The sequence below is a fragment of the Apostichopus japonicus genome, chromosome 11 (assembly GCF_037975245.1).
Source record: "Apostichopus japonicus isolate 1M-3 chromosome 11, ASM3797524v1, whole genome shotgun sequence".
Taxonomy (NCBI): domain Eukaryota; kingdom Metazoa; phylum Echinodermata; class Holothuroidea; order Aspidochirotida; family Stichopodidae; genus Apostichopus; species Apostichopus japonicus.
The window spans coordinates 16,544,936-16,571,688 of record NC_092571.1 but is presented as its reverse complement, the minus strand read 5'-3'; the positions used below and the strand labels follow the sequence as shown (position 1 = coordinate 16,571,688).

Here is a 26,753-nt window from a genome sequence, read left to right as displayed (position 1 = left end):
TATCTTCGCCATTATTATTATTTTTTTTTGGGGGGGGGGGAGGGGGCTGCAAAGTCAACACTGTGTAGGCTATATATTTCCTCTTCGCTGATATAACCATTCTCGGAAGATGAAACTTATTGATTATTGTAAAGCAAATATATTTCTGTGCTTCTTTGTTCATCAACAAGTATGAGTTCTTAATTTCATTTGGCCTACTAGTAAGTCAGTCTAAACGATGGACACAAAGCTCAACGACCATAAAAGAGTGGAATAGAGTTTCCGACAAAAAGCTTGTACAACGTGTTATAATGGCATCGTCACGAAGGCCCATACATATGTAATCTATACGTGACTATCTCATTATACAAACGCTCTTTTGGATAAATTGCATATATATATATATATATATATATATATATATATATATATATATATATATATATATATATATATATATATATATATATATATCTATATATATATCTATATATATATATATATATAGGCAATGTTCTGCGTAGCACTGAGAATTCTAGTAGAAAAATAGTAAAGTTTGCTAGTGCTAATGATAAAGAAAAGAAACACGACGTTTCGGGTGTAAACCCTTTAACAAAGTGAGCAAAAAGACTACTAAAACTGTAAACAGCGAACGAAGAAAGATAAAATGGTCCAATGCACACACATGAAAGAAGCGAAAATATATATATATATATATATATATGTATATATAATTTACTATATATGTATATGTATATATATATATATATATATATATGTATACTGTATTGCCGAGTTTTAATCGCTAAATAATATATGAGCACACACCAAATTTCTTGGAAAGTAAGCCCAATTATATTATTTGACATTTAGCAGTAGCAATGGTTAATACGTTTTAGTAATAATTTACTACATAACATACAGTATCGTGTATTACCGCATACGAACTTGTCTTCAGGGCGAAATTTTGTCGAAAACAGCATAAAGCAACACGACATAACATATAAATATATATATATATTATTATTATAATAATAGTAAAAATGAAAGTATTAGTAGTAGTAGTAATAGTAGTAATAACAATAATAAAAAATAATAATAAATAACAACAACAAAATATAATAATCATATAGATGTACTGAATAATAAAAAAATGTTAAGCCTTCTATTAGAGCAGCACACTGAATTTATCTTTATTACGATATTAATTTGATCAAGAAGGCTTTTGTTTTTCGTCTCTGGTTAATGTATTTTACTTAATGAGTTGGCAATAGTAAGTCTGTCAGTAAAAATAACACATAGTAGCTCTTGATATTCTTATGTGTTTAACTATTTTTTCATGCAACTTATTTCAAGTGCGAATCGACCACGTGCATAGGGGAATGCGTCGAGAGCTAGGTCGGGCCCCCGGGGAAAATTAAATTCTTTTTATGTTCTTTACTTTCCGTTAAGTATATTATGAAAATTAGTTTACAGTATCTATTCTGAATCCCATATTTTCCTGGAACCCCTCCCCCACCCCACCCCACCCCACCCCTATTGACCAGGACCCCGGGCTGTAGCCAATAACTCCCATGTATCTGTTCTCAGGTATGTTTACACGCTTGACATATACTACGCCTTAATAGAACGAAATGGTTGGCGAATAGTAAATATAAAATTTACATTACAGACTCTCACGAGTCGTTTTAATTAGATTGTAAATTTTATTCGAAATGATAGCATTTCAATTAGAATTGGTCAACTAGATTAGAAGATTGACAATTCCCCCTTCAATTTGCCCTTCTAATTAATTGAATGCGGGATTCCAACTGAAATCATAGTTGATTACGTTATGAGTATAAAATTTATTAAAATTTGATAACAAATTTTTAGTTAATTAATATCGGAAAATTTTTTGTTCGATATTGCAATATTCAGGCGGTATATATAGATGTTGTGTAACTTTTAACAAACAATACATACAACAAAACGTATGATGTCGATGTCTTTAAAGTTATGTCACATGCCAGTCAAATTCTAGGTAATTGATGGGAAGCTCATCACTGCACAGTGTAAAGATAACTTGCTTGCTCGTTTCTGTGAGGGTATATATGTGCTTATGTCCATGGGAAACTCACGGTTCGGCTTATAGATGGGACAACGTGTTGAAACTATTAAACTAACTCGGAAGTACCTTGTTTGTTTTTTGTTTTTGTTGATTGTTCCTGTTTGTTTTTTCTTCCCGTAATTCACGTGGGCTTAGGATTTTTTTTCTTTCCGTAACTGACCATGTGGGCTTAGGCAATCCATAACCTAAACATGCACACAACGTGCAATACGTCAAGGATATTCACAAAGGGGAAATCATAGGTATAAGTTGCAAAGTAGCTCTACCACAAACGCGATATCAGGAAATGAAACAATGTATAGCGAACTTCTGTTCAAATAAATATCAATTTAACTCATGGAGGGTTAATCTTGTCCTGCTGCATTTTGGGAGCATTTTGTAGTCTGTAAGCTTTTGAGATTATTGACCTGCAAATAGCATTCTCATCAATTTCAGCATAGGCTGTCCCATGCACTCCCCCACCCCTCCCCGACACCCCAGCCTTTTCTCCTCCATATAGATTATTAACTCAATCTCAGTTCACAGATATTAGAACCATCGTGATCGACAAAGGAACTTGTACGGTAAAGTATATATGAAAACATATTTCAGAAGTAGTAAACCTCTTTAACATTCTTCTACATTAACTGTAGTGAGAAGGTGTACTCTTTGGATTCCAAACCAGGATTGAGAATTTATTCGAATATGAATCCTTTTTATATCATTGTCATAAAATTTGGTGAAAATTAGGCGGAAATACCATACTATGTATATAGATCATATTAAACGTCACGTGTTCTAGATACCTGTATTTGAGTATCAAATGTCTGATGTATGGTTTTACACCATACAAAGCACATATACCATATTATGTCTAACTATTTATATATATACATCTACCGATGGTCGTGTTATGGTGGTGACCATTACAAGGGAAAAAGTGAAACTTTGTGCAAATGAAATGGTTGGATCACTTTCCTATGTGATTTTTACCCATTAACCAACCGTAACTTAAGTTCATCAACATACTTGTAGGCCTATATACACTCAAAAAAAAGTTTGGCAAATGTTTTACCCTAGTATATATATGGGTTCAAAATGTATCAAATCTGGGTAGGATTTTGCCCCCAAAACAAAAGTAGACTTAAAGGTAGTCAGTATAGGCTCCAAACTATAGCACGCTATAATTGCTAGAAGTTTGCAGAAAGTACTTTTCCTGGAGGTCTTTACTCTCGAAATTGTTCTCAGACATTTTTTAAGGAACACACAAGATGCCTGATTGTCACCAGTGAGGAAAAGTTTATCGAAGGTTGTAATAAAGACAGTTAAAGAATTTTGACCAAAGGTGACTGTATTTGAATATCTAGCATATTCGGGGCCAATACAGCAGTGGCATCCAATTTATCGGGGCCAATACAGCAGTGGCATCCAATTTAAAGACCAAACATTTCGGCAGTTTATACGTATTTGGGGCAAAACTTTAACCTGCAACTTTGGTTGGATACATTTGAACGCAGTGATGGGTAAAGTTGGAAACTCCTGAAAAGGGGAAAATCTTCTAGCCTCCATCGAATCCGAACCCGGGCCTCCCGTTTTATATGCGGACATATATTGTATGTATAAGATGCAATACAAAATTACTAATGTCGAAACTGACCACGTGTTGCCATGTAGACATCCTTTTAGCACGCAAACAATACCTAATGTATTGCAACAACAATAGGTAACCAAGAGTTGCGCGTGCTTTTTGAAGAATCATATATGTTGCATAAACGCCAGTTTCTTCGAAATAATAAAGTAATTATGCATATGATATACATTAATATAAACAGGATGAAATTTCACTTGTTCAGTGATGATGTCGTCATGCGTGGGGTGGGGGGAGGGGATGTCAGGGTATAATTATCCTTGTATTGCCTAGGCTATAAATCTCAATTTGCTACACAAATTGAAAGATGCAGATACTACAATTTTTGCACATAGGAAAAAATGTTTTTCGGTATTTTCTATTTTGATAAACAAAATTCATGAACATGAAAATTACTATTTGGAAAAAATCAACCATTCGATAAATTATTCCCATTTGAACCACCGGGCTACTAAGCCATATTAGTAGGTGGAAGGTAACCTACTGTTGTCACTTATTCCATTGTGGAATGCTTAATAGTATGTATAACAAGTAGAATATGAAAATCAAATATGTTTGTATCTCATTGCAGCAAATTACCACTGAAAGTGAAAATTTGCAAGTTATAGATTCCATTATAATGTAACTCGGTAGACTTAATTTGATAAAATACACTTTTGTTTAGTAATACTATCTCATTATTATTACTTTTATTTGGGAATGAAAAGTTGAACACTTTTACGCGTCGTATCAATAGCATATATATCTCACGAGATTTCGGTGCCAAATGTTGCGTTTGTTATATTCTGTGGACATTTCTTGGTTATTTGCAAGATGAATCTTTTTTTGCTAATGAATAAGGTTTACGTCGTGGAACAGATGACAATTTATACACAAAATTAAGCAAATGGTAGAAATTGATCAACGAATTCAAAATTTTCATATACGGCTACAATATCATAAGGGATGAATAACAAAAGAAAAACTCTTAGAACTGTGAATTCGCTGTCCGACGTCAATATTAGTATGCATTTATACAACCAAAAAAAAATGCGTTAATTATCGATTTTTGCCATTGTTTTGATTTTTGGAGCGAATGAAAAAAATAATGGTCTTTTTACTACTAAATATTGGGGAAGATAAATTGTGAAAATATACCTCTGTAGTTTCAGGCCTTTCTCGTGCATTTCACAAATAACATGATTTACGTAACATGGAGTCCGCATGAGTAGTTTATACGTAAGTTTATACGTAAGTTACGGTACGTCGGAGGTAAGCCTATGCTTATATAGGTGTACATGGGTGGTGGACTTTACGGCGACGGGGAGGTGGGGGAGGGGTGTTTGGGAGCGGGGTCTTCAACCCAGCATCCTTGAAAGTATACTGAGCTCAAATCCATACTGGGAGGGCGAGTACAGGAGCAGCTATGCTGGAATAATATTCAAATATAGGCTACAATCGGGCACATAGACACATATAATTTAATTAAGGGTGCTATAAACAGCAGTATAGACGCGTCTGGGATGAATATTCATATATAGACTAAGGTATAAGGAGGAGCAACACGGGAATCATGTGATACACTATACTGAACATCTAATAACATTCTAAATCCTACCCCCCCCCACCCCTACACTCGGGCCCCCACTCACCGCTCCTGCGGGCTGTAACTCAATTTAGCATGTTGTTCTCAGAACGATTCATTTAGTTGAAATTCGGTTGAAAGACGCAAATGACTTTGACCTTGCTCTGTTCTCTTTTTGTTGTGGAAATCTTTTAGACTTATATATAAGCAACACGTAACTTGATATTTCATAATATATAGCATAGCATAGAATGTCACAATATGTATGTTAGCTTAGAGAGCCTATACGCAGATATATATTAACAACAAGCTTTGTACTTAGCTGACTTTAACAGTGAAAAAAAAATTAACAGATGTTTTCTACGTACGATATAAGGTCCGGTGCCGCGAGAGCATCTACCGCTGGAGACGGCGTCTTGCTGTAGATTTTCCCGACGTCGAGTACATGTTTGATAGGTGGTGGCTGCTGTGCTGGGTATGTCTTACCATCGAATGTCACGTAAAATTGAACATTCTCAGGTGCCGTATTTGTGTCAATAACATGATTTGGGTAACTTACCGGGGTAGCAGGTTGGATTGGATACAAGGCAATATGTGGCAGAGACATTGCTTTGTTTGTAAAGTTAGCTAACGTTGGTAGAAGGACTAAAATTCTTCCAGGGATGTAAAACGTTTCTTCACGTGGGGAGGTCTATATCACACCTGGTCGGTCAGTGGCCGTTTGCAGATTGCATATGCCCAGTTCAAAATTCTTGCTTCAACATTGGAATAATATATTCAGAATTTTGTTTCTTGTTGTTGTTGTTGAAGAAGAAGAACTAAGGTTCAAAACTACGAAATTTCACTCGCGAAATTTGAAATCGGCAAAGGTAAGGCCTCACCCTGTCATGTGCAACAATAATAACAGTCAAAAAGACAGCTCGGACCTTATAGTGTCAGGGAGATTGATAGCAGACGATAAAAATATATATTTGATAAACAGCGAGAATATGTGATTGCACAAGAAGACTTCCGAAACGAAGATTAACCAACCAGTCTATGTTAATTAAACACCAAGCACTCCACTTCATTCGTAAATCGACTTTTTAACCTCAAGTAGTAGTGACCCTGCATCGGTGTATACTGCCGTTCAGCTGCAAGGTTATTTTAAGGCCGAGCTTCAAACGTTGTAATATGCACTGCTGTAGCGTTGATATATAAATATAGAAACTACAATACATTCCAGGGTTCCATTCAAGATCTTCCCGAGCGCAACAAAGGAACGATAACACGTGTTATTCAAATGTAATCGTTCCATACCTACATATATATAAGCGTCATGTAAATAGTGTCATTTCCTAAAATGCTATCACCGGGAAAATATCGGGGATTTCCATGACGTTGTTAAAGAGGGCGCTCTTCTAGACATTTAATTGCGACGCTTACAAAAGGACACTTGTTCATATATGCTAGTGTGTGTTGTATCCGTGAAGAGTACCGTAAAGATACTACTACAATTCCCAACAAAAGGGAAAAAGGAAAGAGAAACAGTTAATATGTTAAGAAACCGTAGAAATTTGGTGATAAATTCCCTAGTCTTTATTACGCGATGGTGATTGATCGTTTACGTAGCTTCAACATAAAATTAAATTAAAACTACACCATACGTTATATTGCAGCACCCGTGATGGATTTATTACTTTATTGATGGTAAAGATTTTAGTATGTCCTTTTATGTATGGTTGATATATATATACTATTATAACGCTGTCATTAAATTAATAACTTTATTTGAAACTTCTTTACATCTATGTCCTAAATAAAATAAATGATATGTTATATACAACCGACGTTCATAAATGGCATATTGTCATATAAGCTGCTTAGCCTATCCCCGTGACTGCGTAACTTTTCTGTGTAGGCACACTTATGATGATCAAAAGAGTGTTTCATCAAGTCGTTATAATTCAGTGTTGCCATATGCCTCAGTGAAATACTTCCTTTACATTTTTCTTTTTTAAATATGAAGACCGTTTATTTTGAATGGGAGTCCTTGCAATATCCATTATGTAAAACACGGACCAGTGCTTATTCCCAAAAGCCATTTCCGCTGGGAATATTCCATAACTTGTTAGTGTATGTATGCAGCTTAAATGTGTATTATGCGGTTTCACGAATAATCAAACCAAAGAATTATCTACAAAACAAGGAAAATACAGTTATACTTCTGTGTTGCGACAATTACAAAGGCTATACCACGGAAAAAATATATTATAGACCATTTTTTGTCAAGCCTGTGGGAGATGAACGCTTGCATGTGTTTTCTTGCCTTTGTATATTTGTTGAAGATTTGCTGTTGTACTTCCCATCTAGGCCTATATACGGTTCGCTTCAATGAATATTGCGTAAGAAACTGTTATCCAATTGATAGTAGAAAACGTACTGTGTGTGCCAGTATTTTATACCATTTAGTACGAATACCTACGTTTAACCACGGTTAGCCTGCCAGTGGTTTATCTATAATCTTGTCAAAATGGATAATTGTATGGGGAAAAAGTTTCTACGAAAAAGAACTAATCTCATGACCCAACGTTACATCAAGAAGTTTGAACTCTCTGCTACAATCGGGCAAATCATTTCAATCGGCATTTTAGCCTATAACCCTCCGACGTGCAGAACACCAATTCTCCCAAGCAATTTAGTTTAGTTTAGTAGAAAAAAGGATCAGGAGGGACACTCCTTTTGTCATTTGACCTACTACGAGTTTTCTGTAGACTAAGATCACATCCTGTAGCATTCATAAAGACGAGTTAATTATAATACCTGCAACATATAGAAAACAAATGAGCCCACTCCATCCTCTCCCTTATCCACCGAACCTAGCCGTCTAACTCCATGGGGTGGGGGGGGGGGGGTCGACTTATTGGGAAGGTTCACGGTTTCAAACTACACCGGCCATCCGAGTATGACTTACGATAAACGGCTGAAAGGAGTAGCCTAGTATCTCTTTGGATTACCTAAGATTGCACGTGTGTTACAAGTACCCATCTACCATGCTACATTGTGTGATAAATTTGATAACAAGTTTGTTCGTGTAATACGTACATGTACTAAAGAGTACGTGTGAAGTCCAATTCTGGCTTGATCAAGTGAGCCCTGCCAAGTATTGCAAGGCCTTGAGAACACCGACATCTGGTCCATGCACAAGAAATCTATTAAACTTCATTATAAGGGAAATTGTTTAAACATTTCATTGAATCCAGTAAACCAATGAGATCAAATATTTAGCTTGCTCTTTCATGTATCGTACCGTTACCCGGTGTGCAACTTAGGCTTCTTATACCATAGTGTTATATACTACTAGTACAGTAGCCTGTTATCCTGGACACAAGACTACAGAGAGAGCCTCTAACTATCAAACATCAGAAAGTAAGACCGAGTGACAATGTCGTGGATATTTGGTTTGAACAAGGATCAGGAAGTCCCGCAGCCCCAGTCCTTTGAACAGGCAGTTGGAGCTGCTGGTGGTGGTGGGTCAGATGGAGGCAAAGATGATGGCGGAGACAAGAAGGATAAATCCAGTGGTAGCTACAGTAATTGGTCTAATTTTGATCCAACTGGACTGGAACGTGCAGCGAAAGCTGCAAAGGATTTAGACAAATCAAGTGAGGTTTGCTTTTAATTGGCAGATTCAAATGTGTGTACTCAGTTTCAGATTAAGAATGTTTTGTCAGTTCAGCTTGCCCTGTTAAGTACTGGGCAGGGCTCTTTCTTACACTTAGTTACATTAAATGCCAAAAGACTCTAGCCTACCGACCAATAGGCCTATTACTCAGTTTCTCTTCAAATCTCTCAAGTCAGAACTTGGAAGTTGTATTAATTTCAGGACAATCACTAGTCTCAGTGTGTTTCCTAATGTGTCACGTAACTATATGACAATCATGTCGAAAACACTCAGTATTGTGCACTGTACGCTATTTATATGTGTAGCCGATAAAAACTGTTCCCAATTACATGAACAATCAAGTTGGTTTATAAGATGTTTGTGATTAACATATAAGTTTGCTGAGGAGGCAAGTCAGCTAGACCTATAAAGATAGTGAAAAATAACCTTGACTATGTCCTGTTGTAGAGACAACTCGAGAAAAAACACAGCTGGATAATCTGCATAGGGCCTTGGCAACGGCTTTCTCATCTACCCAATATGCATACAGTACTTAATAATATGACTACATTCATGTATCCTACACTTTCTTGACAGAATGGTCATGAATTACATGTACTTTCATTGTAATGAATGTGTAGGGTTGGCTCGTCTATTTATGCCACTCAGCATTAGTACTTGCAATGTTGATACTTTTTTATTTTACACAAATTTTACTCAATTTCTTTAGCAAATGCCAAAGGAGCTCTGGAACTGGCTAAGATGCAAGAGCAAAATAAACAGTTAGAAAAACAAGCCAAAATCAAGGTAATTGTAGTTTCTTCTTTATTTTTATGACTTTTCTTTCTCGAAACCAGGGTTACAATTTCTCATTAACTGTTTAGCGTTTGCTTGAAGTGATATTTAATCAAAAAGAGATATATATAGAGAGAAAAAACATGATGAAATTTCAATGGAAATGAGAGCCATGTTTGCCTTTTTAGGCTGAGGTGATGTGTTGAGATCCAGTAAGAACCAATGGAGAACTTTTTTGTGCTTTCAAGGTCTGTTTATGATTTCTATGTCAGATTTTATGTTTCCTCTTTTTGTAACTTATTTCTTTTAATTTATGTCATCAAAAGAAGGATGTGGCTTTGTTTAACATTAGTAGTTCCAGTCTGCCTATCATGCACAGATTCAGTGTACCTTTGAGGGAGCTTAATATTCCAAAATTATCGGACAGACTTAACCACTCATCACAAGGAAGATAAAAACTCCCTCGTACATTCAGTCAAAATCATACGACAAGACTAACGTTAGTCTTCACAAATTTTGTAACAGACTCGATGTTTTCTGAATTGTGTGCTAACGAAATACTGAATGCAATATCCTTTGGTGTACCAAAGGTTTTATCGATCTTTGCTCATTGTTCATATTAAACTTTTTTCTATTAATTTTGTCGAGTTAGGTTGCATGTAGGCTACCGCTCCCTACAGAAAATAGTCGAAACTAAAATCTTTACCGATTGTTTCCGCTTCCAGGAATATGAAGGCGCTCTCGAGCAAATGAAGTTGGATCAGTCCCGTGTACAACAGGAGGAGAGACGCAAGACTCTAAGCCATGAAACCCAAGAGCATCAAAAGAGGGCGCAATACCAGGATCAGCTGGCCAGGAGACGCTACGATGATCAGTTGTCACAGCAGGTACTGTACTGTGTATTCTACATACGTCGGCGATCTGCATTTTGTAGGCGACGTAAATGTACATGAAATACAGATGCTGCAAATGATATAACCGGTCTGGAACCTGAAACATGATTCTCTCCTGTTTAAGCAATGTACTGCTGAATATGGACACTACTATGCATAAATCTTGTCAGTTTTTAACTGTTATAGAAATAACATTTTTTAGCTTTCAGCGTAATAAAAATGTTCCGGAGGGTTTTGCATATTAATGATAGTCTCGATATATGAAACGAAAAAAAAAAAAACAACACTTCACCAAATCATTTTTTATTTTCTTTATATATTTTGTAAGATGCATGGTAACATAGTTAAAAGTCTGCTATGTAAGAAAAAAAGGAACAGAACAGTTTAAGTCTAAATTTTTTGCTTTGCCTTCTCACAGAAAAGGGTGAACGAGGAGAACTTATTGAAGCAAGAAGACTCGGTTAAGAAGCAGGAATCCATGAGAAGATGTAAGTAGTAAACAAAGTTGTAACAACTAATAAAAGAGACCAGAATGACTTTGTCTGTTCTCGTTCTGCGATATTATTGTACACCTTTCCATGAAAGTTTCATTTTGACTTGAGAGGATGTACAGTAGTCGACAATGTTCATAGAAAATTATCTAATGGTCCCAAAAGGTTCTTTTGAGAATTGTGAAAAATTGAAATCTTGTTATGTCGTGAATGTTAAACGATACGCTATTCCCAAACAAGCTGTGGCATGTCATATTCCTTGGCACTGTTATTGGTCTGTTGGTCCTTCCTAAGACTGAGGATTTAAACAATTTGTTTTAAGCATGACAGATCAGATCCACTTGAGCCTAAATTTTAGTTTTTTTTTCTCACTTTTTGTTTGTTTGTTTTTTTTATTTGATGTTTTCTTGAATGGGACCTAATACAGGCAATTGCTTTCTTTCCCTCATGGAAAATCTTCATGTTCCCCTCCCTACCTCCTCCTCCTCCTCCTCCTCCTCCTCCTCCTCCTCCTCCTCCTCCTCCTCCTCCTCCTCCTCCTCCTCCTCCTCCTCCTCCTCCTCCTCCTCCTCCTCCTCCTCCTCCTCCTCCTCCTCCTCCTCCTCCTCCTCCTCCTCCTCCTCCTCCTCTCCCCCTCCCCCTCCCCCTCCCCCTCCCCCTCCCAGGTGATCCTCATCCTTACCCATGGACATGTAAATGTAGCATTTGGGTCACATCAAAAATCGTAGAATCAAGATGTATGTGAGAAAATAGTTTGTAATGAACTAATGGTGTGCCACTTCCCACCCCACACACCGAAGGTGATACTAATTTCCCCGATCTACCCCAGAGCAAAACCTTTCTTAATTCATTACTGATTCCCACCGATTTGATTTCTTCGCCCTTAGCAACCATAGAATACGAAGCGGAGCTGAAACACAAGAACGATATGAAGAGATTGGAGGCGGAGCTATCAGGGAAAGCCCAAATTGAACGAGAAAACAAAGATATACGTAACGAACAGATCCGGATCCAAGCTAGGGAACACCGAGACACCGTCCTGCAATCCATTCAGTGAGTGTAGAAAGAAATAGGGTCAAGTTACTATAAACAAAGGATCTCATTGTGGTAGTTACCTCCCCTACATCCACAGTCCTATCTTCAGTTTGTCACCAAAGGGTCATTCTTGACTCTCTAGCACATCTGTCAGCTTTTAACCTACGAAAAGTCAAACTAGTTAAAAAATACATTTCATAAAGTTGAAATTTTTTTGATTTATGATATTTATTCTAAACAAACACTGTTGAGTTATGCTAGATGAGAGTATATCAAGATGTTACCAAAAAAATATGAAATCGTAAAGAAAAATATCTCTTGCCATGTATTATATTCCAGTATGAAATTGTACTGCAACTTTGTGGAATTAAAAATGTCCCTAGGAAATGTACAGACCTTGAGAAAGTTGGTTACTTTCCAGATCATAAACCAACATTTTACAGTGGGCCTTCAAGAATGTGATAACAGCTGTGAATTTTGCCAAGCCTATACCTAAGCGTATCAAAAATTCGGGTGGAGTTGTTGTCGGCTTTAAATTTAATCTGTTGGACGTATTTCATTGGAATTACGTTTATTTGTTTTCCCACAACAATTGATTAAGTTAAGATGAACAGCATGCAAAGTTGTGAAAAGAAAGTGTTCTAAGAAGTGACTTAAATAAATTAGAACACTTCCAAGCAAGAAAGGCATGGGGAAAAATATATATATGAGAAAGCAAGAAAAAGTACAGAAACTAACTATTTGACTAGGAAAAACCCGCATCTCGTAACCATTCTGCAGAACCATTCTGGTGGTAGGAACCTGGTGATATCTTGATAATAGTTTTTATGTAGTTTTAGATATTAACAGCATGCCAGTTGCTTTAGGAATATACCCCTCCCCCCCCCCACTCCCAACAAATACCATCAGAAAGGTTGAAAACATCCAATACACTTCTTACATTTCGTGATAGTAGCCAAACACGAGCTCTAAAACTGGCATAATTTTTGTTTTATTTTTCAGAACTGCCGGTAGCATCATAGGGGATGGTTTAAGAGCATTCATCTCTGACTGGGATAAAGTCACTGCTTCAGTAAGTTGAAGATTGGGAGAGAGAAGGTGTCAGATGTGTGGGGATGGAGCAGGCGGGGGGGGGGGGGTCAGGTGGAAAGGGGAGATAAGTTGGGAGTGGAAAAGGTTAGGCTGTGCCATACACTTTGTTGTTTACTGTGTCTGGATTCCTACTCAAGTTTAAGTCAAGCTGTAGGGCTTCCAAGTACACAAATTGTTCTCTGTTGTAATAATCTTTCATCAAACGTGAAAAGCAACGGCATGTGTAGGGATGGGTGCACTGTTAACGGGTGACATGAGATGATTTTAGAACACACTAGTTGTCCTTGGTATCAACAAGATGTTTTGTCAGTCCTCTTCTCTCTAAGGAAATTGAGATGCTTTTAGCGTATCCAGCAGGGATCGAAAGGTGAAAATCACAACTGAAATCTTTCCAGCAGCCAAAACATTTGCTATGTTTACCTGGTCAGTGATTTGATTATGGCTTGTGACAATTTATGCATAACTTTTATGTGCCAAAGCACAGAGACCAACTTCTCAACACAAAAGTGAAGAAAAGTACCTACTGCCAGCCAATCACAAGTACTAGATTTGGTCACATGATAAAACAGACCAATCAGTCTGCAGCAACATTACTCTTCTTGAAAATCCAAAAATGCAAAGTTAAAATGGCCAATCTGCATAATGCATAATCATAAGGTGGAAGGGCAATCATACAGTAGGAAATGACATATCGCAAGGTAAAAATTTACATATTGCTTCAAAATAACTTTAGTTACATAAACTTGCATCAGGTGTAATTGATACAACATCCAAGCGATTGATTTTAGATTACTAACAGATATATCAGGCCCAAAAGTTGCCTTCCTCATGTCAAATTGAGTCCTTCCTTTAATGCTTTCTTGCTCTTGTAAAGTGTTTCCATCTTTGTCGGACAGGTTGCGGGACTAACCCTTCTAGCAGTGGGAGTCTACTCAGCCAAGCAGGGAACGTCCGTCTTGGGGAGATACGCCGAAGCCCGTCTAGGAAAGCCTTCCTTGGTCCGGGACACTTCTAGGTTCACTCCAGTAGAGGTGCTAAAACATCCGATTAAATTTTGCAAGAAGTGGTTCACTCGTCCAGCCAGTGCCCTGCAGGGTGTCATCCTCAAGGTAGGGAGAGTCTGTAAAAGATTTGCTGAAGTCGTCAAAGTTGGCTTGTTATTTATTGATAATTCAAAGGAATAAAAATTGGACTATAACTTGTTTAAATTAAACACCCTTGTTGTATTTGTTGTCTAAGGTGAAGGCATGAATACCTTGGTGTGAACTGAATATTTCAAGGTGGCTACATCTAACAGATCTTGCATCAATAGACCAGTTTGGTGCATGTGGTTACGTACACCTCTACCGGCAGCAACATGATAGTGACATTTAGGACTGTCCATTAATTAATCATTAATGATGTCACAGTTATGGAATGTCTGACATTCAAACCTAGAAGTAGCAGTAAATGGAGCAAATGTTATTTTATTGTGATTTTGTTAGATGCTAACTGGTATCCTGCAAGGAAAGGAAAATTTTCTCATAAATTAGATGTCATATTAAATGAGTAGTTATTAACTGTAAAAATAGTCTAAAAGTTTGACAGCTTTTCCACCCATTTCTTATTACTTGACAGTTCAAAGTCATAATTTCTGTGAATGGTGTTCTTATCCTTGTCTATGCGAATAACTGCATTTCCTTTCCTCACATTTAGTTCTTTCTAATATTTGGTTCACATTTTAGCCCACCTTGGAGGAGAGAATTCGTGAAATTGCCGTAACAACCAGAAACACCAAATCAAACAGAGGCCTGTACAGGAATATACTCATGCACGGACCACCAGGCACAGGAAAAACTTTGTTTGCTAAGGTAAGGTAGATGTCATAACCCTTTCGATCTTTCTGGTATGATTTGAAAGTTTATAATTTGTTCATATTTGTGTCAAACCCTCAGTTTGTGACGTTTTCTATTTTTTTGTGAAAAGCAAGCTGGCTTACAGCTTTTTATTTCTCCTACATACCAAGAAGAGCCAAATGTGATGTGCTTTGCACATCTAACTTGAAGGGATATTAATAGCCAACATGATTATTGAATATTAATTAAATATTTATTAATAGTTATAAATAATTATACATAATTATAAACAATTATATAATTAAATATAGAGCAATTGTTTACGTTTAAAAGATCCAACCATCAATGTGCATATCAGGTATATGCCTGCAAATGTGAAACCACTTGAATTTTTTTATATTTGCATTCCTTGAATGAATTCAGTTTGAATTTTACTATTCGAGGAAGTCGCTTGCGTTATATCACTAATGTTACCAAAACCGAGTGGTGCTCAAATGAAGGTTAAAGAGCCAGTAATGAATGATTTCATTCCGATCTTGGCGGCATGTCGAAACCCAAACATCTTTTCTCGTGTTTAGTATCAATCGCTAGTCAACAGCCTAACTGAAAAATGCAAATTATTTCCAACTTACCTTTGGATTAGCCAATTAAAAGTTATTGAACTTTATGGAACCTTTCATGGAAAAGTATCAAGACATCTATCAACTTCAATTCAATAATTCTACTTTTTTGAAGTCTACAGTCTAATAACATCACTGAGGCTAGGTTTGATAGGTTGTCACTTAACCAGAGCATTGTGGAAGTTTGATCTGTTGTAAATAATCATATTTTAAAGTCTCAGTATGTGTTTGCAAAATTGAAACTTCAACCTTTCCAGCTTACTGCACTAAAAGCTCAGTGAAAATGACACCGTTTTATGCAATTTCCATGTCAATAATTATTACTTTCATTGAGTTATCTGTCGTTAAACATTTTGTGTTGAATAAAAATCAACTTCAATCAAAATTTGTAAGCCCTGCCCAACAGATCATACGCCAATCAATTCTGACTTTCACTTTTGTGGCTTTCCTGTGTTAGGTCCTTTCTCTTGAATAGTATCTTTCTTTCGGTCTTTCCGATGTAGCTTGCAAAATTGTGTCATTTCCTTCCTTTGCAATGAATCAACAGGTGTTTTTAGACGTTTCCTCCGTGGAATTGGTTAAAAAAAGTGGACGATACGAGTATGTATTATAGGTTACATTTGTGTAATGAACATGCTGATATGGGCGGTCGCAGTGATTTTGGTAAATTGTTCGCGCCATAAGGGCAACAGAAAATAAATTTCTTTCTTTCGATTGTGACAGCTTTTCTCCATTAAAACCCATCTGGTCAGAGTGCATTTAGAACAAGAAACATTGAATCTGCTTCGGACGTTTGTTTTCCTGAAATTCATCAACAAACACACGTATTGAGACTTTAAAGGGAAAAATGAGAAATGTGATGCTTAAATGACAACCCGAAAAATGTTTGCTTAGATCTAATCGTATGACACTTTTTTTCTTTTCTAATTCTTACTTGTCCTTCAGAAACTTGCCATGCATTCAGGTATGGATTACGCCATCATGACAGGGGGAGATGTCGCCCCCATGGGGCGGGAGGGGGTCAGCGCTATGCACAAGCTGTTTGACTGGGCTTCCACTAGTAGAAGGGGGTAAGTTTTCTTTGAATCGGTATCTGTTGATTCTTCATTCGTTGCTGTAGTTGTTGGTGACAAATGATAGATGCATTTTTCACGTATTCTTACCATATCATCGATCTCTTTACAAAAAACAGGTTTGCACGAAATTGATCTTGCTGGCTACAGTTGAAATATTGTACCCAATCTGTGGGTCACAACACAACAAGGTGTACCTTCTCCTGTGAAATATCTATGAAAATATTACATAATTTGGGGAAATCAAAGGTTAGAATGTATCTATGAGTCCATTGTCTAGCAGGAGTGTGTTGAAATAACCTATCACAATAACACCCTTTCATTTTAAAAAAGCCTCCAGTTTTGTAAACTTATTTTGGATTGTGAACGCACAAATACACAGTTTTGTGAACACACAGAGTTCAATGTAATTTCATTGTTTCAGTCGATTTACGCTTGGATTTATAAAAAAACAACACTGATACAGTATTTCAACATTTCACAGCCCATGTTAATAAGGTTCTGAAAACTTCATGGGTTGCAGAAAAATTTGCCAGCTTGCCGTAAGCGACCAGGTGAGGGGGGGGGGTAGGAGGGGGCAAGCACTTCACCCACCTGTGCCTTGAAAGACATTAAACACACAACCTCCTGCTTTTGAGTACGAAACAAGACGGATCTAACGAGAAGAAGTGTAGTTTTCTGAAGGTTGATAAAGATGTGAAGCAGTATCTGCTTTGGAAGACAGGTGTCTCCCAAAGGTGATGGGCAGAATTTCATGAAGTTAGTTGAAACAGCATAATTGGTTCAAGTTTAAAGATTCCCTGAATCGAATTGATTGCTAACAGCCGAATTGATCACTAACAGCCTGTGATAAGTTGCCTCATTGAAGGCACCCTCTTTTTACTGAGATCCGACCCACCATCTCCATCTCATTTCTTTCAGGGTTTTGCTGTTTGTCGACGAGGCCGACGCATTCCTCAGACGGAGAAGTTCGGTGAGTCATTCATTTTTATACCCTGTTGTTGTCGCACGATTTTGAGTCTCATCGCAAGTGAGTGTGACAGTCAGGGGGTAGGAAGCTTCCAAAAAGTGGGGGGGGGGCACAACATCATTCCACAACCATCACTCATTAGGCTAAAAATTGATACACAATGGTCTGAAATATATATGATGTGTTAGTATGCTATTATGGTGCGCTGGTCAATACTATTATGGTGCGCTGCAACATTGATTGTTTATTGTTAACAGTGCTACAAAAAGATATGGGATGCCATTTTAAAAATAGCATGTACAGACTAAAAATAAAAAAATTAAAATAAAATATTAAAATTAACAAAGGCTTAAAATATCCGAAAGACAGTTCTTCATCAAAGGGGCACATTTTATTTGCCAGTAGGGCACATTTGCTATTTTGAAAAAAAGTGGGGGGGCACGTGCCACCAGTACTCCCCCGGCTCCTACCCCCTGGTGACAGTCACTGTTATTGTATAAAGACTAGAGTTGTATAATGTCTTGTGGATCAAGGGTGGTAACATGCTTAAAGGGTCACTTGGAGATCCCTTCTTGATGTCGAGGGACCAAGCCATATGGTGGGGCACCGGGTAGAAGGTGTCCACAAAGGGATGTGTGTGAGAGACAGAAGAAAGATTGATTTACATTACTACTACTGCTGCTGCCAGAGTGAATTGATAGCGTAGTTAGGTACATTTGAAAAGCGTAGGTGATGAGACGATCTTCCTTCACACATCTACTGCGGCGACCCTCCCTTCAGTTGGAAAGACCGCCCTAGGCTTCAGGTAGACCCCTACAGAGTTTAAATGGCCATCTCAAACACACACATACATACACACCCCTGCTTGGTTATGGTGACACCAGCCAAAGATATTTGCATGAGTTTGCTACCATAATAGTTAAAAATAATCCTTCAACGATACAGAAAGATGCAAGAAAGGCAAAGGTTATACCTCGATATGATGATCTTATGCAATAGAGTGAATTAAAATACTGTGAAGAAATGGTTACAAAAAGACATTTTTAATTAATTTTTTTTGTTGTGAAATTAGTATGAATCGTTGATTTTGATGGCAAAAAGTTCCCTCATAGATGCAAAAAAGATGCCCCGGATGCGGGACGGCAAAGGGTCATCTCTGTACGATCATATTTTGCAATAAAATGAATTAAAATGATACGACAGATTGGTTTTATAGAAAAGAAATTTTTAAAAGTTACCTTCCTTTCTTTATGAGTCATTGACGTGATGATGGCAGGAAGATTTTTAATCGACACTTTTCAATTAAATATATTTTTCTATTTATTGAACATTTCTCCTTTACTTTCTCTTTCGTTCTCTCGCCTAAACAGGAAGTAATCAGTGAAGATTTGAGGAGCACGCTCAATGCCTTCCTTTATCGTACAGGGGAACAATCCAACAAGTGAGTCATCTCTTTGTGTCTGTGTGTTTGTCTTTCTGTTTCTGAGTCTGTCTGGTTCGTCTCTCGTCTCCCACACGTAAATTATACATGTTTAAATAAACAAATCTTGTGACAATAATGAAACAACAATGACCTTGGTGTACAAATTCTGTTATTCTAACTCGATATATTTCGCATCACGATCATATAATAATTTTCCCTCAAAAAAATTAAAAGTGGCTTGAATCGAGGGTCAAGCTGAAACTAGTGGTTGGACTCCACACACTCACTTGATAGGAGAAATTGTTGAAAGAACTGTAGGAGATTAGGAAAAATTCATCAAGCAAGCATCCAGTACAAGGTGGGGAGGATGGATGGGGTGTGACTTAAGAGGTGGCAATGAGGGGTTGAGAGACATTTTTTTATTAAAGGGGCACAAACAAAAGTTGAGCTCATGCAATCATACCTTAGGCCATCTTTACTTAACTTGAAATATTCCTTTTAACTGTGAGCTTGTGTTAGTTCCGAATTCTGTCCAAATTTTTTTCTTAAAGTTCAGTCGAAGACTAGCGTAAGAAAGTGAAGGTAGCTTTGTTTAGAGGTTACTTATTTTAAAGTATGTGTAAATTCATATAACGTTGCAAAGTTAAGGTAATTTTGTAATAACATGCCAAGTATTTTTAACATTGCAAAAATTTGCTGGGTTAGTAAAATTCTTTGTAAATCTGTTTTTCAAGTAAAGCTATAAAAAACTTTGCTCTGTAGAAAACTCCACATGTTTGTGACCAATCTCTCGCTTAACTTTCTGTTAGATTCATGTTAGTCCTCGCCAGCAACCAGCCGGAACAGTTCGATTGGGCAATCAACGACAGGTTAGACGAGATGGTGGAGTTTGGTCTCCCAGGGTTGGATGAGAGGGAGAGGATGGTGCGGTTTTATTTCGATCAATACGTCATCAAACCAGCTACGGAAGGAAAGAAGTGAGTTTTTCGGATCCCAGGTCGAGTGAAATGTCATTACGACATTCAAGCAGGCATGAGCTTTTTCCGCGAATTCGCAGAATATCCGTGATTTTCTTTTCTACCTCGGGGACAAAAACTATTTTCCTAACACACTTTAGCATATGCAAACTAGAGCCTATACCGCAATTTTTGCAAAAGTTCTGTGATTTTTTTTTCACCCAGGCTCTTCCCTGTTCAAGGATGATCTCGGGGATAATTTTTGTGTCAGAACAGACAAGGGATTTTTTTTTTAATTTATCAACCGAGTGCATATCTATACGTCCAAGGTCACATATCACCGCTTCCTGTTGATTTTAATACTATTTTGCTTCACGAATAAAACACTAATTGATGACAGGAAAACGGTATAAATCAGGACTAATCTATTTACCTGGGGGTCAAATTAGGGTCAGATTCAGTGTTGAGCTATCATTATTACTAACAAAGGTTAGGGGCTGTAGGCATTATAAATCATTTGAAATACCACTGTTAATATTGGAACGGAGGTTGGGGTGGATTGAGTTGGGAAGGGGGGTGGGGAGAATATTCTACTCATGTGTTATTCACGCCACGAGAAAGACGTTGGTTTCACGGTATTTCTCATTTCGTGAAAATATTTTCGTTTACAAACCGATTTTGTCTTCCCGAAGGCGCTATCGATGTTTGAAATAATTGTGCCGATGTTTACAATAAAAAGAGGCTGGGCATATTCCTCAAATGCATAATTTGCATTTTTTTCAGAAGCTGGATGAAATTGAAATATTTTAATTCATCAGAAACATCCCTGAAAATTATTTAAAAAAGTAAAACTGAAATTTTGGTAACTTTGATTTTGGAATGGTTGTTCATCTTTCTTTCTTTCCTTCCTCATGAATTAATTAAGGCTAATTCAGTGCAAATCCTCCCCCCAAAAAATTGAATTTTACGAGATTAGTCATTTTTGTGATTGAATATTCCTATTGATCCCAATGGAACTTTCATATCAAACAGAAATCTCAAGTGGAGTAGGGTATTTATATATTTTTTTTTAAATCTATAAAATTCATCAAAGGATTTTGTTCATGAATATGCAAAAGTTTGAGGATGTTTCAGCCGTAGCAGGATCCTCTCGAGAGGTAGACTGTAAGAGGATAACATGTGAAACAGACAAATGAAAAGTTTGTTTGATATTACCAAAAAAATATATCGCGGCATTATCTTTCCAAGAGACGAACCGGTAAATACAGCCGATGCAAAATCCACGGGGCCTCTACTTTTGCTAAAGAATAAATCCAAACAGATTTCAGTGATTGTAATGAAAGTTTGATTTGCTGGCCAATTTTCTGTCTGCATATTAATACACGCAAGTTCTAACTCTGCGCAAGGTTTTTTACCGTAACAGCCGTAATTACTGTCGGTTAATTAATAATAATTGTAAAGTATTTTTGCTTTCGAATCTCTGGATATTTTATTTTGGCAGGAAAAATGTTGTCGTCGTCAATATTTCTCTCTCTATATCTCTCTCTGTGTAGAACATTGAAAGTCGGCAAGTTTGATTTCAACGCAAAGTGTTCCAGTATAGCTGAGATGACGGAAGGGCTTTCGGGACGAGAAATCGCCAAACTCGGGGTGGCCTGGCAGGTAGGTGCTAGCGATAAATGTAGAGTCTGTAGAGCGATAAATGTAGAGCCATAAATGTAGTCCTTCACGAGGAGACAATTTTTTGTCGAGGAAGAGAACACTGGCATCGCTTCTGAGCAAGCGAAAGTGTAGTAACGAGTCATTGTTTTTCAGATTTAATTAAATGCGATCCCACACGTCCCCCCGAAAAAGGTGTAAATTGTATGATAACAGGCTGTCAACAAGCAGAGTGGATGGATGTTATGGGCAGATCTTTGCTAGACATCTTCATAGTTAAATTTGTTTGCGGAAGCATTACCAGTATTTTAGAACAAGTATAAAAATGTCATAAGTAGCGAGACTATTGTGACAACCACCAGGTTGATTTATTTCCAAAAAATTAATGAAATGTGAATTTGGCTCATGTTAGATAAGAATCCTTATGTAGTACATCTCTTTGCCCCTAAAAGATTTTTGATTTTATTGATTTTTAATTTGTTTAACGAATGACCGGCTGCCAACGTACAAAGTGCTTTGATATTATCGACAAATCTTAACCAGAGAATAATCTATCTGGCAATGCATTGCATAATGCTTTGCCGGTTGCTACGCAAGCGCGAAGATGTATAATAGTTTTTACACACAGAAACCATTGTATTTTGTGAGAGACAAAACTCAGTCTTAATAACTGCTACACTATATCTGAACAGTTAATTATTCCCCGTAAGCTAGACATTTTCTTCATAGTTAATAATGTTGTAAATGGATTGTCGGTTAGATTACATATCTGCTTTTAATATTTATATGATTTTGTTTCAGTCAATGACAGTGGTAAATAAAAATATATATATATATATATATATATATATATATATATATATATTTTTAACATTCATTGATTTAATGAAATTGAACCTTTTTGGAAATTCCTGGAATCAGGGTTCAGAATTGCATGGAAATGTTAAATTTTGCTTATAAAAGGCACTATGTTCTCTCAAGGTATGTAGCTGAATAAAAAAGCCAGGATGCTAATGAAGTATATGTTCTGTTTAACACAATTTATGGCTCAGTTATTTGACACAAGTAGGATAGTCAGACTAGCTAGTATTTCTTTATGTTTTTATTTTTATTCCTTTGAAAAGTTTGCATCTATAACAAAGAGTTCAAGCAAAACTAATGAAAGCATTCAAAATAATTAATTGATTTGATAATTTTTTTATTTGTAATACATTGTAACCCCGAGGTCGCCAGTTCGAATCTTGTTCCCGAAAGCCAAATATTTCTTTTGCTCTTTCCCATTCACGGAAGAAGTTTTACGAGATAGAAATATGTAAAGAAGGCTGTTATCCATTGTTTTACATGAAAGTTATGAATTTATGTAGATATTAAAATGACTAAAAACAATATTTGGTATTATAAAACAACATCAAGTTGGCAAGACATTTCAAATTTTTTCTCTCAACTAGAAGAAGTTTTGAAGTAGACGCAAGTGACATTTTCGATGATAATCTTAATTTTTTCAGGCCGCTGCATTTGCCTCTGACGACGGGGTGTTAACCAGCGAGATGGTGGATGCGAGGGTCATGGACGCGGTGAAGCAACACCAACAGAAGATAGACTGGCAAAAGAGCGAAGAATCTAGATTGGGGAAGTTAGAAAAGCTGCACGATAGGAAAATATCGGAACCGACCACCAAACAGAAGTGAGATGACCGGGGGGAAAGATAGAGGAAGATAGAGAGAGCAAGATGGGGAGATTGGGAGGAGAGAGAGAGCGACAGAGGGGGATGGTACGAGACAGCAAGGTACAAAAGGTGGTGACCAACTCCTGTTAGCAAGTGGTCTGAAATTTCTATACAAGATGACAAATTGAACCGTTATCTAAAAAATTTTAAGAGTTTCGATGCGAGTGGAGGAGGATATATTGTGAGAAAAATCAGAATTTCATTTAATAAGTCAGATTTATGGATATTAATCAAAAGAAGTGTGTGTATTATTCATTACTCAGATCATCCACAACACACTTGCTTCGTAATCCAGGGGCCATGACACTGGGCAGGGAGGCGAGGGGGGCGACATGGCCCACCCCCAACTAGTATTCACAGCAGTGATCTTTATGTGGGCATTGTGCCTCAACAGGTGGCAATTATGTACCACATTGAGTACAAGAACCCTAATGTTGTGGGCGTAGGTCAATGGAGTTAACCAGGGGTCAAATTATGAAAACCATGGTTATTTTTTCAAAATATTTCAGCAAGGACAGATGTCATATTTAGTATGTTGATGTATCTATCACATTTAGTACCAGAATCCTGCTGTTGAGGTCAATTTTCATTTCAGGACAGCTAACGCTATATATATAGTGCCTTACCAAATTGGGGATTAAGATCTAATTTCTCAGATTTTGTCAGATGTTATTGATCCTGCTTTTTGGCTTCGATTATAATCGTAACCTTTGCAGTCAATGACTAGTCATACAGGCGGATGAGTATGTGTGTATGACGCATTGCTTGGGAAAGGAAGGGAAAATTGGACCAATTTTATATTTGGTGTGTAGGAATACCATATTCAGTAAGAGAACCGTATTGTTTTCTGGGAGGTCAAACGTCATGTGGGGTCACCAGAGGCCAAATTGTGAAAACATGTAAACAGGATATCTCATGAAGGAAAGCTTGGACTAATTTGATATTTAGTATGCAGTTGTGACACGTTGAGTTCAAGACCCTTATTATTTTTGGTGGAGATCAAAGGTCATTTGGCATTACCAGGGGTCGAATTGTGGAAATCTTTTATACTTGACATGTGCATGAATCATATTGAGAAGAAGTTAATGGTTTAATGTGGAGGTTAAAGGTCATCTGAGGTCACCAGGTGTCAAACACTGAAAACCTTGTAAACACTATATCTCAAGTTAGGAAGCATGGAGATTTAACTTGAGATATTGTGTTTACAAGTGGCATGTGGATGCGTTATATTGAATAGAAAAACTCAATTGCTTTGGTAGAGGTCAAAGGTCATCTGGGTCACCAGCAGTCAAACTCAGGAAACCATTTACACATGATAGTGTATCTCATGGTAGATATCAGGACATTTATATTATAAAAGCTGTTCTGGTGAATAAGCAGAATTCTATTGCAAATGAAGTAATCGAAACTTCAGTGCAGTTTTGCATTCTGGTTGAAGTATCCATATATACCTCATGTATTGGGAGAGATGGCTGTGACTTGAAATTATAAATATGTCGTGAAAGTCTTTCTTTGTCTCACCTACACTTTCACTTTTTTGTTCATCAGAAGATGTGAAATGATGGCCACAAGCTGCTGTTAAAAAGAAAGTCAAAACATCATTCCTTTCAATTTCACACGTTTTATAAAGGGAAAGTGGATAGGAAGATGCAACTCTTATTAAATTCCTCGCAATTGTTTTCAACGGTTGGTTTCACATGTACCGTGTTTCTCTATCAAATTACCAGCCTGGGAGAACGATCACTGGGGAATCAAACATTATTGTAGCTCTCTCTTGAATTATTTCAAGCGTGGGATTTCTGCTCTTTTCCATTGTCTCAGAGACATGTCATGATGAGTTAATTAATCATGATGAGTTAATTTGTATTAATTGAGGAGGAATGTCAGACTTTAAGAACCAGGCATGAAAACCAAGTTCCTTTTCCTCAGCAAAAAGCTATAATAATCAAGGGTAAAGTCTTGTTGTAGGAAAGTGGGGGAGGGGGCAAGGGGTGTGGTAGGGAGAATGATTTCATACCAGGTTCAGATCCTAATAATTTTTTGAGAGCTTGTGTCCAGCACTTCGTTGCAAACTTGTCCCAAAACTCCTTAAATTGTTCTAAACTTTGCGAATGATGACTGATAGCCAGGAGGAAAATTGCCTTAAGAAATAATTAATTCTAGGGTCCTTTAAGTTGGATGTGCAACAGGTACCTCTAGAATCATTCATAAAAATGAATCTGTATTGCTGTAACATCATTTGTGTTGTTAAATTTTAGGTGCAATGGTGAGTAAATATTTCTTACAAGTAAATCCTTAAAGTCAGTTGCACCAAAAAAGCTCCCATTTGTTTCAAAATGTTCAAAAGTGTGCAGTTAACTGTATTAATACTGTTGCTAAGAAGTTATTATGCTGTCGTTTCCTTAAAAAGGTCAATGGTAGTTCACTGTCTGTTCTTTACTTGGTTGTCTACTTTTAGCATATATTGATTGGGACAACTTGATTTCGGACAGGTAGTTCAATGATGTTAACTAGGGTGAAGAAAAAAACCCTCCCATGAACCGATTTGGCATGGAAAAGATTAACCTATGTTAAATTATCCATTTACCAGTAAAACATATTTGAAGCGAATGTTATTCTTCTCTAGCAACATTTTTGAAGAAATAGTGTAAGAGTATTAAATGAATTTGTCTGGTTGGTCTAAATAGATGCAATATGAGTGGATGCAAATTTTTAATGCAATTTTTCAAATGTTTTGTGTGTGTGTGTGCTTTTACTTGTTTGTAAAAGACGAGCAGAAGTTGGGATTGAACTGGGGATCTTAGGTTGCCAAAAATTTCTGTACCACTAGACCATGAGGTGGGACACTGAAATTGGAAGCTTTTCAAATACTTAAAGATCCAGTTGTTTGGACTTAGGTTTTTTTTTAAAACTTTCTCTTCACTGAACCTTGTCAGGAAGAAGGGAGACCTCTCCGCTGAACCTTGTCAGGGAGAGGGGGTAGTGGCCAACTCGCTTGGGAACCTTGTCAGGGAGAGGGGTAGTGGCCATCTCACTTTGGCCGCTTGGAACCTTGTCAGGGGGAGGGGGCCACGCAACTCGCATAGGCCACTTCGGATTGCCAGCGAACTCCTTTTACAGAATCCACTAACCCACCCAGGGATTGAACCGTGCTGATCAGTAGCATCACAGACAGAACTACCCATTACACCATTTTGGTTCCCAAGAAAATAAACTTTGTTTCTTACCTTTATACTTCCGCTTGTCCCAAAGAACAGAAAAT

The 26,753-nt window shown here is 37.1% G+C and overlaps 2 protein-coding genes across 2 annotated transcripts in view; one reads left to right on the top strand and one right to left on the bottom strand.

Annotated features, from left to right (window-relative positions):
- The window catches only part of LOC139975613 (receptor-transporting protein 3-like), a 31,232-nt gene extending 24,660 nt beyond the window's left edge, over nt 1-6,572 (bottom strand). Inside the window, exon 1 of the mRNA XM_071983656.1 lies at nt 5,649-6,572. Within this exon, the coding sequence (XP_071839757.1) occupies nt 5,649-5,887 (239 nt within the window). The 5' untranslated portion in view covers nt 5,888-6,572. The remainder of the gene's footprint in view (nt 1-5,648) is intronic.
- Nucleotides 6,573-8,286: 1,714 nt separating this feature from the next.
- Nucleotides 8,287-26,194, top strand: LOC139975612 (ATPase family AAA domain-containing protein 3-B-like). Its single transcript, XM_071983655.1, has 14 exons — nt 8,287-8,924; nt 9,654-9,730; nt 10,444-10,605; nt 11,030-11,099; nt 11,990-12,155; nt 13,140-13,209; nt 14,126-14,338; nt 14,954-15,079; nt 16,630-16,754; nt 17,679-17,730; nt 19,098-19,168; nt 19,960-20,127; nt 21,660-21,768; nt 23,271-26,194. The coding sequence occupies exons 1-14, from the start codon at nt 8,705-8,707 to the stop codon at nt 23,451-23,453; spliced, it is 1,812 nt and encodes a 603-aa protein (XP_071839756.1). The 5' UTR covers nt 8,287-8,704; the 3' UTR covers nt 23,454-26,194.
- The last annotated feature ends 559 nt before the right edge of the window (nt 26,195-26,753 follow it).